The following is a 17134-nucleotide window of genomic DNA, read 5'->3' on the forward strand; positions in this document are numbered from 1 at the left end:
AAGGAAATGTTGACTATTGGCTGAAAAAGACTCGACGAGCTTTGACCCGCGATTGTTTTGATAACCACATAATAGGATTAATTAGCTGCTTCATAGTTTCACTCGGCTGCAGGGCTTGACTTGCAGAGAGGAAGATAGGGCAAGCAGAGATAACAAAGTTATTGTAAAGACTCTGAACACACACACACACACACGCGCAAACACACACACTCTCTTGTATTTGTTACCTTCTTGAGACCTCTGAAAAATGCCTAACTCTCTGCGACCACCCTTTCTAGATATATAAATATTTGTATTCAGAACATTAATAATATGTACATACTATGCAAAAAAAAACGTGACGTATTTTTCGGAGTATAAGTTGCACCGGCAGAAAATGCATAATAAAGAAGGAAAAAAACATATATAAGTCGCACTGGAGTATAAGTCACATTTTTGGGAGAAATTTCTTTGATAAAACCCAACACCAAAAATAGACATTTGAAAGGTAATTTAAAATAAATAAAGAATAATGAACAACAGGCTGAATAAGTGTACGTCATATGACGCATAAATAACCAACTGAGAAGGTGCCTGGCATGTTAACGTAACATATTATGGTAAGTCATTTAAATAACTATAACATATAGAACATGCTATATGATTACCAAACAATCTGTCACTCCTAATTGCTAGATCTCATGAAATCTTATATGTCTAGGCCAGGGGTCTCAGACACGCGGCTCGGGGGTCAATTGCGGCCAGCGAGACGTTATTTTGCGGCCCCCACCTTAATATGACAGTTTAATATTAATAAGGCCCGCAAGTTTTATATGAATGGCACTTGACAGCGTTGTGTTATTTGGGTCCAAAATGACTCTTTCAACGTTCTGGGTTGCCTACCCCTGCATTAGTGGAAAAGCGGCAAATGAGTGAAAGCGACAGACGTTGCCATGGAGATGAGGTTTGTCTACGTGCCTGACTGCAGTCACACCGCGACACCTGTCCGCCAGTCATAACAATCCCCGATAACCTGGACCAATTCAAAGCGTTAGTTTTTTGTTTTTTTTTTATTTGCATTGCCTCACACGATGAACACTACATATATTTCTATATGACCTCAGATAACACTTTGGGAGCCGTCACTTTTGTGAGCTCGCTATCCTGGTACTTTCCTGGCTATTATCCGCCGACCGCCGTGTTGCTGTGGGGAGGAAAAACGGAAAGACACTCATTGCGCAAATAACATTATTCTCCGTGCGTGGGCTAAATACAAATATATTCCACAACCCCAAACACGTCTTTTTCAAAGCCTGCAGTGAAGGAAAAAATGTTAGTGATGAGCAAAAACAATTCCAGGAAAAGTGGGAGATGCAATATTTCTTTGTTGAGCACAGGGGCCCCCCGATGTGTCTTATTCACACAGAGAAAGTTAAGGTGCAAAAGGAATACAATTTGAAACGTCATTATACAACTAGACATGCTGAGGAGTATGCAACATTTTTTTAAAGAAATCTTTTCTTGCGGCCCAGCCTCACCCAGACTCTGCATCCAGTGGCCCCCGGGTAAATTGAGTTTGAGACCCCTGGTCTAGTCTCTTATGTGAATGAGCAAAATAATATTTTACGGTAATGTGTTATTAATTTCACACATAAGTCGCTCATGAGTATAAGTCGGAACCCCGGCCAAACTATGAAAAAAAACTGCGACTTATTGTCCGAAAAATACGGTAAGCTTTTAGTTATTTTATTTTTTGTTTGTAATTGTTTTTAATCTTCATTTACTTCGTTATTACAGTATGTCTCTATATACATATTCTTATTTTATTTATTTATTTTTTTTAAATTTTGGCCAAAGGTGGCATTTCAATTCCTTACACCCACTTGTTATTATATATGTTGGCCAGAGGGGGAGCACTTCAAATTTATACATCCATACATTTTCTACTGCTTGTCCCGTCAGGAGTCGCGGGGGGTGCTGAAGCCCATACACACACTTGTTATTTCATACCATGAATTGATTAACGTGGACACCGACTTAAACAAGTTCAAAAACTTATTTGGGTGTTGCCATTTTGTGGTCAATTGTACGAAATATGTACTGTACTGTGCAATCTACTAATAAAAGTCTCAATCAATATGTTGATCAGAGGGGGAACACTTTTAAAACCAACACATGGTCACTTTGACCCAAGGGTGCAAATGAGACATTCTCTATTACAAACCCCGTTTCCATATGAGTTGGGAAATTGTGTTTGAGGTAAATATAAACGGAATATCATGATTTGCAAATACTTTTCAACTTATATTCAGTTGAATGCACTACAAAGACAAGATATTTGATGTTCAAACTCATAAACTTTATTTTTTTTTGCAAATAATAATTAACTTGGAATTTCATGGCTGCAACACGTGCCAAAGTAATTGGAAAGGGCATGTTCACCACTGTGTTACATCACCTTTTCTTTTAACAACACTTAATAAACGTTTGGGAACTGAGGAAACTAATTGTTGAAGCTTTGAAAGTGGAATTCTTTTCCATTCTTGTTTTATGTAGAGCTTCAGTCGTTCAACAGTCCGGGGTCTACGCTATCGTATTGTACACTTCATAATGCGCCACACATTTTCGATGGGAGACAGGTCTGGACTGCAGGCGGGCCAGGAAAGTACCCGCACTCTTTTACTACGAAGCCACGCTGTTGTAACATGTGGCTTGGCATTGTCTTGCTGAAATAAGCAGGGGCGTCCATGATAACATTGCTTGGATGACAACATGTGTTGCTCCAAAACTTGTATGGACCGTTCAGCATTAATGGTGCCTTCACAGATGTGTAAGTTACCCATGCCTTGGGCACTAATACACCCCCATACCAGCACAGATGCTGGCTTTTGAACTTCGCGCCTATAACAATCCAGATGGTTATTTTCCTTTTTGTTCCGGAGGACACCACGTCCACAGTTTCCAAATATAATTTGACATGTGGACTCATCAGACCACAGAACACCTTTCCACTTTGCATCAGTACATCTTAGATGAACTCGGGCCCAGCGGAGCCAGCGGCGTTCCTTGGTGTTGTTGATAAATAACTTACCCTTACAGATGTAGCAACCAACTGTAGTTACTGACAGTGGTTTTCTGAAGTGTTCCTGAGCCATGTGGTGATATCCTTTAAACACTGATGTCTGTTTTTGATGCAGTACCGCCTGAGGGATCAATGGTCCGTAATATCATCGCTTACGTGCAGTGATTTCTTCAGATTCTCTGAACCTTTTGATGATTTTATGGACCGTAGATGGTAAAATCCCTAAACTCCTTGCAATAGCTCGTTGAGAAATGTTGTTCTAAAACTGTTCGACAATTTGCTTACAAATTGGTGACCCTCGCCCCATCCTTGTTTGTGAATTACTTAGCATTTCATGGAAGCTGCTTTTATACCCAATCATGGCACCCACCTGTTCCCAACTAGCCTGCACACCTGTGGGATGTTCCACATAAGTCTTTGATGAGCATTCCTCAACTTTATCAGTATTTATTGCCACCTTTCTCAACTTCTTTGTTACATGTTGCTGGCATCAAATTCTGAAGTTAATGATTATTTGCAAAAAAAAACGTGTTTAAACGTTTGAACATCAAATATGTTGTCTTTGTAGCATATTCAACTAAATATGGGTTGAAAATGATTTACAAACCATTGTATCCCTTTTATATTTACATCTAACACATTTTTCCAACTCATATAGAAACGGGGTTTGTAGATGCAATGGTTTTCCGTATTGGGACCATGATTTCAGAAATATGGAAGGTACTTCTCCTTGTTGTCTCAAGAAGGGTAGAAATACAAGAACGAAAACACACACACGCACACACCAAAGCAATCTTCCTGATATCTGTAGAGATCATTTCTTGGGACCAATAAAAAGATGTTTGGCTGACTGAAACATTAACCGAGGTACCGAAAGAAAGTAAGGAAAATAATCATTTTTAATGTTGACATTTGTTTAAAGTCAACGCTGGTTAGAGAAGTATTCTTTTGCTCCACGGCATCTTTGTAAATATGTGTAATTATTAAAAACAATACTGGTTTTCTGTGAATTGTCTGCGTCTTTTTGTGGAAAACTCAAATATTTCTCACATATTTGACAGACTTCATTATCGTCTTAAGGCATTAAAAATGCTTGAAATGTTTATATTTATTTATTTAAAACAAGTAATGTTATTTACACACGTACATGTTGTACTACATTATTGTATTTATAACTGGGCTGGGCTGTATCATTTTCTAAACGTTTTATATCGGTCTATAACGATACTTATTGCCATTTTTAAGACTTATGGGAAATAAGGACCATAAGAAAAATATATTTTATGTAAAATGTAAACTTCTCCTGATTATATTGCCCTCAGCTATCAAAGCAGAAATATCCCTGCGTATAAGAACCAGAGTAAACAAAGTAGTACAATCATATTGAATGCTTACCAATAAGCTCTTAAAAATAAGGAATATGTAAGAAATGCTTCATAAAGTGTAAGAAAATAGTGCAAAGTGTGGAAATGTAATCTATTTTCTGCAGGTTTACAGCAGGAATTAATGACTGTGTAACATTAATTTGCCATTATTGTTATTTAACTATGGAAATGAATTTGTGTTATGCAGTAGTTATTTAAATATTATGATTATATCAATATTTATTGAATGTTTTTATCAATTGTGTAAAATAAGGATCAGGAAAATAATATATTATATTTCAAATGTAACTTCCTCTGATTTTAATCCCTCAGCTATCCAGGCAGAAAGGAAATGTCAACACAAGCATGGAAAAAACTCCAACAATGTAAACAAAATAGTAAAATGACTTTGGACACGTAACAATACGCTATTAAAATTAAGGAATATGTAAGAAATGCTTCATAAAGTGTAAGAAAATAGTGCAAAAGGTGAAAATGTAAACCTGAGAAGAACTATTTTCTGCAGGTTTAGTGGCAGGAAGTTACAGCTGTGCTCTAAAGGGTGAGCTAAGGTGCAAACAAACTTGACTGTCACCTGATTGGCTGTTAGCGTGTCACTCCTACTGATCAGTGATCACTTCCTGTGTCGCTCGGTTACCAGAGAGCAAATGCATGCAATCAACCTCGCTTCCATACTTCCGCGTTCTTCCAACAAAATACAAACTAAATATTGAACGCATTTTTTATTACTACCGATTACGTGTCTATCGCAATATATATTGATATTGTTTTATCGCCCAGCCCTAATTTATAATTATTGATCACTGGCTGGCTGGAGAGACTTCTGTCACATGACTCTGTTTCCCCAATCAGTCAAACGACATTTTAAAAGGGAGATAACTTCAAAGTATGAACAAGACCATTTTCGTCGTGCGTGTCACTTCCGACTGGAGAAAAGAGCCAAGTTCTTGTTATTTCGGTTTTGCTAGCACTCACTGGTATCCTGAAACGTGGCCACGTGGTCTTGCCCCAGGTCACCAGGCCATGTCCACGTTCATGTCTGACAGACACTGAGCCAAGTGGCCATCACAGTCCATCTGGGAGAAGCTGCAGGGACACAGGAAGCAGGAGATCAGAACTGGGGCGCAGGAGTCAAAACACAGGGTGTAGTCCCAGTCTGACGTCCGAGGAGGATTCTTTCATGTCCCTTGGACCACACTGAGGCTTCTAAGAGATCTAGAGCAGGAGTCACCAACACGGTGCCCGCGGGCACCAGGTAGCCCGTAAGGACCAGAAGAGTCGCCCACTGGCCTGTTCTAAAAATAGTTCAAATAGCAGCACTTACCAGTGAGCTGCCTCTATTTTTCAAATTTTATTTATTTACTAGCAAGCTGGTCTCGCTTTGCTTGACATTTTTAATTCTAAGAGAGACAAAACTCAATTTGAAAATCCAAGAAGATATTTTGAAGACTAGGTCTTCACTTGGTTAAATAAATTCATTTCTTTTTTTACTTTGCTTCTTATAACTTTCAGAAAGACAATTTTTGAGAAAAAATCAAACCTTAAATATGATTGTAGGATTTTTAAACACATATACCTTTTTACCTTTTAAATTCTTTCAAAGTTCAAGTATTTTTTTTTTTATTGTAAAGAAAAATAAATACATTTTAATTTAATTCTTCATTTTAGTTTCTGTTTTTTCGACAAAGAATATTTGTGAAATAATTTCTTCAAACTTATGATTAAAATTGAAAAAAAATATTCGGGCAAATCTAGAAAATCTATAGAATCAAATTTAAATCTTATTTCAAAGTCTTTTGAATTTCTTTTTAAATTTTTGTTCTGGAAAATCTAGAAGAAATAATGATGTCTTTGTTAGAAATATAGCTTGGTCCAATTTGTTATATGTTCTGACAAAGTGCAGATTGGATTTTAACCTATTTAAAACATGTCATAAATATTTTAAAATGAATCTTAAACAGGAAAAATTAGTAATGATGTTCCATAAATACTGTTTTTAATTTTTTCAAAAAGATTCGAATTAGCTAGTTTTTGTCTTCTGTTTTTCGGTTGAATTTTTAATTCAAAAAGAGTTGAATTCGAAGATAAACTATGTTTCAAAATGTAATTGTCATTTTTTTCATGTTTTCTCCTCTTTTAAACCGTTCAATTAAGTGTTTTTTCATCATTTATTCTCTACAAAAAACCTTTTGTAGAAGGAAAATAAATGTACAACGGAATGACAGACAGAAATACCCACTTTATATATATATATATATATATATATATATATATATATATATATATATATATATATATATTAATGGTAAATTGAGCAAATTGGCTATTTCTGGCAATTTATTTAAGTGTGTATCAAACTGGTAGCTCTTTGCATTAATCAGTACCCAAGAAGTAGCTTGTGGTTTCAAAAAGGTTGGTGACCCCTGCTCTGGAGGAACTTTAAATCAGCTGCAGAGTGAAGAACAATGCACTTAGTATTACATCTCCAAAGTATGGGCCCTCAAGTAAAAACAATTTATTTAGTAAAAACACAAGGTTTCCAAGATCACATTGTCATCATTTTGACAATAAAACATGAGATGGTCAATCTGGAATGTGTTTAATTTTAGTGTTGTGAAAATGGTTGCTCACTGCCTGAAAAATATATCGAATAGAAGAGTTGAGTTTATACCAAAAAGTTCTATTTTGGTTTCATCTGACCACATGACATTCTCCCAATCCTCTGCTGTATCATCCATGTATCCATTTTGGTATAAACTCAACTCATCGTGTTTGGAGGAAGAAGAATACTGAGTTGCATCCCAAGAACACCATACCTACTGTGAAGCATGGGGGTGGAAACATCATGCTTTGGGACTGTTTTTCTGCTAAGGGGACAGGACGATTGATCCGTGTTAAGGAAAGAATGAATGGGGCCATGTATCGTGAGATTTTGAGCCAAAACCTACTTCCATCAGTGAGAGCTTTGAATGGTTGACCAAATACTTATTTTCCACCATAATTTGGAAATAAATTCTTTAAAATTCCTACAATGTGAATTCCTGGATTTTTTTCCCCCATTCTGTCTCTCACAGTTGAATTGTACCTATGATGGAAATTACAGACCTCTGTCATCATTTTAAGTGGGAGAACTTGCACAATCGGTGGCTGACTAAATACTTTTTTGCCCCACTGTGTCCTGATGATTAGGAAAAATTGTTTTTTTTGTTTTTTTTTTAATTATGCATTGCTTTTTTACTTATCTTGACATGTAAGTCCTGAGCTGTCGCAGGCCCCAGGAACTGGGACCCCAGGTACCTTGACTGGACCCGCTCGCCTTCCCAAAAACGCACATGCTTGGTCTCGTTTGATTCAGGCTTTCGTCGAACATCGGCACAAACGGGCACTAAACTTTGAAAATTAGGTCTCTCTTGATGCAATCGACTAATCCAAACCGCGCTATGTCTTGTCTTGTCTTGTCTTTTCCACACATAAACGTTTTTGCTATCTCTGAATCCGGGAACATTATCTAGAACAGCTCATCAATGTTCTCATTACCAATATCTGACTGGTGCTTAGTTATCGTGTGAAAAGTCCCTAGCATCTCCACTTTCAGTGTCGGCGTAGACCCAAATGTTGTCCGGAGGTCGACGGGAGTTGCTGGACCTCGATGCTCCGGCTCCTGATGCGGCGCAATAGTGGCTGATTGACGGCGTTTGCTGCTGGCATTTTATGACAGCCTTGAGCTTTTTGATTTGAAATGGGATTCAAATGCCTTGATGCCCAATGTTTCAAGTTTTACAGTGCAGTGTGCTTCATACAGTATGTGTTTACCTCCACCGGCTTCAACCATGCACTAAACTGTTCGTCTTGAAGCCACAAATCATTAAACTTGCACTAACCCATGCATGCCATTACTGTAATTCGCTTCTGTTTAAAGTTTTCTATGCTAGCGAAGCTGTCAACACACAGCTGCGCGTACAGCAGTAGCTTAGATTTAGACTTCCTTTTTATTGTCATTCAAATTTGAACTTTACAATACAAATAAAAATAAAATTTGGTTGCATTAGCTATTGGTAGTGCAGGATAAAAAAAAGCAATAAGGTGCAGATATAAATAAATAAATTACTGTACAGATAAATACATTGTACTTTTCCACATGTGTCTATGTTTATGGATGTATGTTATATTGTCCTTTTTATTCCAGCGAGTTAATCCATTTTGGGGGGAGTTGAGGGGATGATAAAGCTGGTGGTGTTCGATAAATTCTGACCGGGCAGCACAGTAAGCCTGCTGTGTAGTTACGTTTTAGCGTCCTCAAAAATCGAAACATTTCAAAGCGAGGCTAGAGTTTATCCATCCAACCGTTTTCTACCGCTTATTCCCTTCGGGGTTGCGGGGGGCGTTGGAGCCTATCTCAGTTTATGTATGTTTTGAATAAAAGTAACGTCAATTAGTTTTTAAGACATTTCAAAATCGTATTTAAGAACTTTTCTGAGATTTTAGGGGAATTTTAGACATTTTAAGGCCTTAAATTCAAATGATTGAATTTAGGATTTTTTTAGACTTTTTATATCTGCTTCCTTCCTGCTGTAACGTGCTTCCATCTACACTTCTTAAACTTCACTAAGCAGTTACTTCTTCTCTCCTTTCATGGTAGCTTAGCGATTAGCATGCCTTCTTTTTTGTTCATACACAATGTGTGACATGTTTAGCCTTGTTCTCCAGTGATAATGATAGATGTTAGAAATGCACTTTATTTGCTGCAATATAGGTGATGATTATTAACAAATGGGAGCGGCTCCACACTGTATATGAACATACACAGCTAGCTGCTAGCCAGGAATGAAAAAAAGTATCGGCCAAGGCTAGCTAGCGTGTGAATCTTTTGGCACCGAACCATATGCTCTAATTTTGACTCTTGGGTTGACGATTTAATTCAGAATCGATTCAACACGATTCTTGCAACACGTTATTTGGTATAATAATAATAATGGAACTTTTTCTAAATAGGTTTCAGGTTAGACAAGCGCCATCTGGTTGCATGGAGATCATTTTTTATTTTGTATACAAATATATATATATATATATATATATATATATATATATATATATATATATATATATATATATATATATATATATATACAAACCCCGTTTCCATATGAGTTGGGAAATTGTGTTAGATGTAAATATAAACGGAATACAACGATTTGCAAATCCTTTTCAACCCATATTCAATTGAATAGACTGCAAATGCAAGATTTTTGATGTTCAAACTCATAAACTTTATTTTTTTTTTGCAAATAATAATTAACTTACTATTTCATGGCTGCAACATGTGCCAAAGTAGTTGAGAAAGGGCATGTTCACCACTGTATTACATCACCTTTTCTTTTAACAACATTTAATAAACGTTTGGGAACTGAGGAAACTAATTGTTAAAGCTTTGAAAGTGGATTTCTTTCCCATTCATTTTCTATGTAGAGCATCAGTCGTTCAACAGTCCGGGGTCTCTGCTGTCGTATTTTACGCTTCATAGTGCACCACACATTTTCGATGGGAGACAGGTCTGGACTGCAGGCGGGCCAGGAAAGTACCCGAACTCTTTTTTTTACGAAGCCACGCAGTTGGAACACGTGGCTTGGCATTGTCTTGCTGAAATAAGCAGTAGCATCCATGATAACGTTGCTTGGATGGCAACACATACTGCTCCAAACCCCAAATGTACCTATTAATGCCTTCACAGATGTGTAGGTTAGTCATGCGTTTTGTGCTAATACACCCCCATACCATCACAGATGCTGGCTTTTGAACTTTGCGCCTAGAACAATCCAGGTGGTTCTTTTCCTCTTTGTTCCAGAAGACACGACGTCCCCAGTTTCCAAAAACAATTTGAAATGTGGACTCGTCAGACCACAAAACACTTTTCCATTATGCATCAGTGGTTGTTGTTAAATCGCTTTAGCTTTGCATAGTAGAGCTTTAACTTGCACTTACAGATGTAGCGACAAACTGTATTCAGTGACAGTGGTTTTCTGAAGTGTTCCTGAGCCCATGTGGTGATATCCTTTCGAGATTGATGTCGGTTTTTTATACAGTGCCATCTGAGGGATCAAAGGTCACGGTCATTCAATGTTGCTTTCCGGCCATGCCGCTTACGTGGAGTAATTTCTACAGATTTTCTGAACCTTTTGATGATATTATGGACCGTAGATGTTGAAATCCCTAAATTTCTTGCAATTGCACTTTGTGAAACGTTGCACGATTCGATTCATGATCGATTTTTTTTTTTCAATTCAACACTATTCTCAATTCAAAAATGATTTTTTTTCCCGATTCAAAAGGATTCTCTATTCATTCAATACATAGGATTTGAGCAGGATCTACCCCAGTCTGCTGACAAGCAAGCAGAGTAGTAGATTTTTGTAAAAAAGCTTTTATAATTGTATAGGACAATGTTTTATCAACTGATTGCAATAATGTAAATTTGTTTTACCTATTAAACGAACCAAAAATATTACTTATTTTATCTTTGTGAAAATATTGGACACAGTGTGTTGACAAGCTTATGAGATGCGATGCAAGTGTAAGCCAATGGGACACTAATTATTTTTTTTTTTTTTTATAATTGTCTAATGATAATGTCAATGAGGGATTTTTAATCATTGCTATGCTGAAATTATAACTAATATTGATACTGTCGTTGATAATATTCATTTTGTTTCAATACTTTTGGTTTGTTCTGTGTCGTGTTTGTGTCTCAATTGCTCTGTTTATTGCAGTTCTGAGTGTTGCTGGGTCAGGTTTGGTTTTGGATTTGGATTGCATTGTTATGGTATTGCTGTGTATTGTTTTGTTGGATTGATTTAAAAGAAGAAAAAAAAATATATATATATATATTTTTTTTTTAAATAGATTTTTAAAAAATGAGAATCGATTATGAATCGCACAACATGAGAATCGCAATTCAAATTCGAATTGATTTTTCCCCACACCCCTTTTATATATATATATACACACATATATATATATATATATATATATATATATATGTATATATATATATATATATATATATATATATATATATATATGTGTATATATATATATATATATATATATATATATATCCATCCATCCATTTTCTACCGCTTATTCCCTTTTGGGGTCGCGGGGGGCGCTGGCGCCTATCTCAGCTACAATCGGGCGGAAGGCACATATATACACATCCAGGGTCTCTGCTGTGTTATTTCAGGCTTCATAATGCGCCACACAAAACCTGTATGTACCTTTCAGCATTAATGGTGCCTTCACAGATGTGTAAGTTACCCATGCCTTGGGCACTAATACACCCCATACCATCACAGATGCTGGCTTTTAAACTTTACACCTAGATTACACCTGATGGTTCTTTTCCTCTTTGGTCCGGAGGACACGACGTTCACCGTTTCAAAAAAACAATTTGAAATGTGGACTCGTCAGACCACAGAACACTTTCCTCTTTGCATCAGTCTATCTTAGCTAAGCTCGGGCCCAGCGAAGCCGGCGGCGTTTCTGGGTGTCGTTGATAAATGGATTTGGCTTTGCATAGTGGTTTTAACTTGCACTTACAGTACAGATGTAGCGACAAACTGTAGTTACTGACAGTGGTTTTCTGAAGTGTTCCTGAGCCCATGTGGTGATATCTTTTACACACTGATGTCGCTTTTTAATGCAGTACCGCCTGAGGGAACGAAGGTCTGTTATATCATCGCTTACGTGCAGTGATTTCTCCAGATTCTCTGAACCTTTTGATGGTATTACGGACCGTAGATGGTGAAATTCCTAAATTCCTTGCAATAGCCCGTTGAGAAATGTTGTTCTTAAACTGTTCGACGATTTGCTCACGCATTTGTTCACAAAGTGGTGACCGTTTCCCACTCCTTGTTTCTGAATGACTGAGCATTTCACGAAAGCTGCTTTTATAGCCAATAATGTCACCCACCTGTTCCCAATTAGCCTGCACGCCTGTAGGATGTTCCAAATAAGTGTTTGATGAGAATTCCTCAACTTTATCAGTATTTATTGCCACCTTTCCCAACTTCTTTGTCACGTGTTGCTGGCATCAAATTCTAAAGGTAATGATTATTTGCAAAAAAAAGTGTTGTCTTTGTAGCGTATACAACTGAATATGGGTTGAAAATTATTTGCAAATCATTGTATTCCGTTTATATTTACATCTAACACAATTTCCCAACTCATATGGAAATGGGGTTTGTATGTATACATATACATATACATATATATATATATATATATATATATATATATATATATATATATATATATCCATACATCCATCCATTTTCTACCTCTTATTCCCTTAGGGGTCGCGGGGGTAGCTGGTGCCTATCTCAGCTACAATCGGGCGGAAGGCGAGGTACAACCTGGACAAGTCGCCACCTCATCGCAAAACCAACACAGATAGACAGACAACATTCACACACTAGGGATAATTTTAGTGTTGCCAATCAACCTATCCTCAGGTGCATGTCTTTGGAAGTGGGAGGAAGCCAGAGTACCCGGAGGGAACCCACGCAGTCACGGAGAGGACATGCAAACTCCATACAGAAAGATCCCGAGCCCGGGACTGAACCCAGGACTACTCAGGACCTTCATATTGTGAGGCAGACGCACTAACCCCTCTGCCATATATATATATATATATATATATATATATATATATATATATATATATATATATATGTATATATATAATGTATATATATATATGTATATATATATATATGTATATATATATATATATATATATATATATATATATATATATATATATATATATATATATATATATATATATATATATATATATATATATATACATTTTTTTCCCAATTAAAACAAAAAATGAGTATAATTTATATTTTTCCAATTAAAAAAATATGTAAGTTTAAAAAATGTGCTAATAAATAAAATGAAACTGTATATATATATATATATATATATACATACATATATATATATATATATACATACATACATACATACATACATACACACACACACACACACATTTTTCCCCAATTAAAAATGTATATAATTTATATAAATAAAATAAAACAATTTATACATATATCTATATATATATATATATATTTGTTCATTCAAATTGATTTTTGCAAACAGTAAATCGATTTACAATCTGGGTGAATAAAAATGGCGATTCGTAACTGAATCGATTTTCTTTGTGCCCCTCTGCTGATAGGTCCTCCACATTGTAATATCATGGGAGCATCTCTTGTTCAATGACTCCTTGCTAAAATGTTAAATGTTAACATTCTAAATAGCTAAGGCCAGCGCCTACCGACGTAGCCCAACGAGGGCAGTTCTACGGTGCACAAGACGTGTAGTTTTCACATATGCTTACGTGAGACAAATACTTTATAGCAAACATTTTCCATACTGACCTGACAGGGAAGACCTGCAGACACATAGGGCAGCTCCTCAGCACCTCACTGCACTTCACATTTACGTCGTCTTTAGTCCCCTTCAGCTCCTCTCTGGCTCCTTCTTTCTTCTCCCCGGGGTTACGGTCTGAGACCTTGGCAGAAGTCTCCATTTTCTCCTCTCCGCCTCCTTTTAGTCCCTCTTCTTCTTCCCTCTCCTTTGATGACTGATCTTTATCGGAGCTTGCGTCCACACACACTTCCTGACCAGGTGATGAGTCAGCTGTGTCCCATGCAGGTTGGATGTGTCGGGCAGACACGTGATCTGGACTTTGAGGCGGACGTGGATCAGGGAAGGGGAGCGACTCAGCGCTGAGGTTGCACCAGCGATGTTCATGTAAACGTTGCAATGAGGCTTCCTAAAGTCACAAAAGAGTCCGTCAGTCATTTGAACCTGGCAGCATTGCAGCAGAAAAAACATTTCAAATTAAGTTTTTGTAGGGCTGGGCGATACGGCAAAAAAATTCTCATAATCATTTTTTTTTCATAACATCTGATCTCGTTGGGTAAGATTAGTTTTTTTTTATTAAAGCGGATGGCCTTTGGAAATATAGCTATTACCATTGCGTCTCTACTGTTTACTGCTGCAGCATCTTGAAACATTTCCACCATGTTAGATTGAAGTAGTATATCCTAACAGCTGACCACTGGCTCTTCTGTCTTGCCTCTGGTGGAGGCGATCCCAATTTTCTCCGCTCACTCCTTCCCTGCTTGTTCTCTGAGTCTTGTCTTTGTCTGAACTTTTCCAAAGCCTCTTTCTTTGCGCTGTCCTCAAATCTAAACATCAAATATGAATATGATCAGCTGGACTCTCGACGCAATTGACAGTCTTTTCGACAAGGAAAAGAGGTTCGGGGGAGCCTGGCTGCCTTGATGGAACCATTGCTGCGGGGTACGTGAGAGACTCCTGGGATGAATGGAAGATTATGTGCCTCTTAGCCCTTTCCATCGAGGACGTCGAAGACATCTGCCTATTTGGAGCTGTGATCGCGGGGCACTTGCTGATTGGGCTGGGCATTGCTCTGGTGTATCGACAAATTCGGAAGACGATGGCAGCCACTCAAGGGGCCCAACGGCGGTTCAACACAATGGAAGGATTGGGTCGGGCTGTGGGAACACAGACTGGGGCGATTTCTGAGTTGAATCGCAAAATGGATCTCATCTTGGAAAAGCTTGCGGAGAAGGAATAATTAAATAGGAATTTGAAGAAATCCAGCATGGACGAACAGAGAAGATAAGTCACTATTTTGTCTTCTCGAAAATAAACAACTTCTTAATCTACGATTTGACTCCCTCAAACGGCAATCAGGAACAGGCTGTTCTGAAGAAACTCTCCCGAGGACTCCTCAAAGATGGACGCTTTTGACCTTCCTTTTTGTCAACAACACCTGTGGCCGAACTTTGAGACCGGCCTCAGTCTATATAAAAACATTTCATCATCTCTCCCAAGTTAATTGGGTATATATGCACACACGACCCCCACCCTCGAATCAACGCCTTCACCACCGCTTAATTCCTCTGGGGCTGTGGATGGCTGAGCAGCGCTATATAGCGGCAGCGGTGTCTCCTCAAACCCACCCCTTCCTCTGTTGCAAGTTTGTGTGATATACTGTGCGTACCATGTTTAATGTGTGCCATGCTATGTGAGGTTTTTTCCTTGGACTCAGTCTGGACCCATCCTGAGGGTCTAGCCTTAGAATTATATATTTTTTTTACTCCCTCCCCTCTTCCAATGTCACCCTTTTCTCATCTTTTTAAGGAGCGCCGTAAGTGGCTGATCCGTTGGCGGTCTCGTTTTGTCTCCCCCTGAAACGTATGTTTGCTCTTAGCGGGACTGTGCCAAAAATTTATTTTCGTTGTACTTGTGCAATGACAATAAAGATCTATTCTATCTATTCTATTCTATTTTGTTTTGTTCATATATATAATTGTGTTTACTGGTACAAGACAGGTAACCCACACTTAAGTCCATACCTGGTTTTAGAGCCACAGGTTTGCTTCTTTTTTGGTACATTTTGTGGGGCTAAAGAGAACAACTTGTTTTCCTCTCACAGTTATTATGGGTTTTTTTTGCTTTGTCATCACAAATAATTGGTGTAGTAAATACTACAAGTTAACATTTACTAAACAACACTTGAAATGGTTAACTAATATTTGTATTCTTTATTGACTTGTTCACATCTATGCTTCTCACCGGTGCTTTGGTAAACAACAAGCAGTCACCCACATTGTGGAGTTTTTAAAATTCAAATTCTATATCTTGTATTTAGTAAAAGTACATTAAAGTGCAGTTTGAATTCAAGGTACTGTAAAATAATGTACAACACAGTCTGTTTGCAGAGTTTTTTTAGTGTGTCTTACATCAGAGGAGTGCAATTTTTGCAAACGAATCAAAAAGTCTGAAATATCTAAAAATATTTAGATATAAAAATGCCTTTTCTGATTAAATTAGTGGGTGTGTTGAATACAGTTACAGACGTTCTGAGTGCCTGCAAGTCCGCATTCAGGGCAGGATTACTGGTGATTACTAAAGCTGCTGCTCCTTTTAAATGTTGTGTATCAAATTACATGCTAGTTTTAGTCATATTTTTTGATTTTGATCTTCTAGGCTGCACTTCCAGCTGTGTAATGGGAAGAGAGACAACGCGATTGAAAATTTATTATGTTGTGACGTAATTGTGGAACGAGATGGTCACACACACATTCATACACACTGGATCATGGTCAATAAAGGTGGATTGTTCCGTGAAGGATTATAGCGAGCACTGTTGTTTCCCTACTGTTTACTACTGCGGCAACTTCTAACAGATTTTTCCGCCATGTTTGATTGAGGAAATATGCTATCAGCTGATCACCGTGATCAAACTAAAATTAATCATGATCATATAATCGCCCAGCCCTAGATAATTATAATATTTGTATTTCTGTCATGGTCCATTGGAGACTGGGGACGGACAACATGGCCTTCAATCTATATATATATTGTAGCCTCTTGCATTAACAACAGATATCACCATAAATCATTTAGTAAATAAATGATAATGGAACAATTTCAAAAAGTGTTACATGGTCAACTAATTTGTCTGCTGAGGTATGCAGTACCACATTGTGTCATGTTCGATCTACACTTCTATTAAAATGTAGTCAACACTTATTTTTATGTTGCTTCAATACTCCACATTAGTTTTGGGTACCAAATG

General features: G+C 37.4%; 1 protein-coding gene across 1 annotated transcript in view; it reads right to left on the minus strand.

Annotated features, from left to right (window-relative positions):
• si:ch73-70k4.1 (Fanconi anemia core complex-associated protein 20) overlaps nucleotides 1-17134 on the minus strand; it is a 38388-nt gene that overhangs the window by 11341 nt on the left and 9913 nt on the right. The window contains exons 3-4 of the mRNA XM_061903118.1: nucleotides 13896-14293; nucleotides 5422-5532 (exon numbers count right to left, since the gene is read on the minus strand). Of these exons, the coding sequence (XP_061759102.1) occupies nucleotides 5460-5532; nucleotides 13896-14293 (471 nt within the window). The 3' untranslated portion in view covers nucleotides 5422-5459. The remainder of the gene's footprint in view (nucleotides 1-5421; nucleotides 5533-13895; nucleotides 14294-17134) is intronic.

This window comes from Nerophis ophidion, linkage group LG06 (assembly GCF_033978795.1).
Source record: "Nerophis ophidion isolate RoL-2023_Sa linkage group LG06, RoL_Noph_v1.0, whole genome shotgun sequence".
In the NCBI taxonomy this organism is placed as follows: Eukaryota; Metazoa; Chordata; class Actinopteri; order Syngnathiformes; family Syngnathidae; genus Nerophis; species Nerophis ophidion.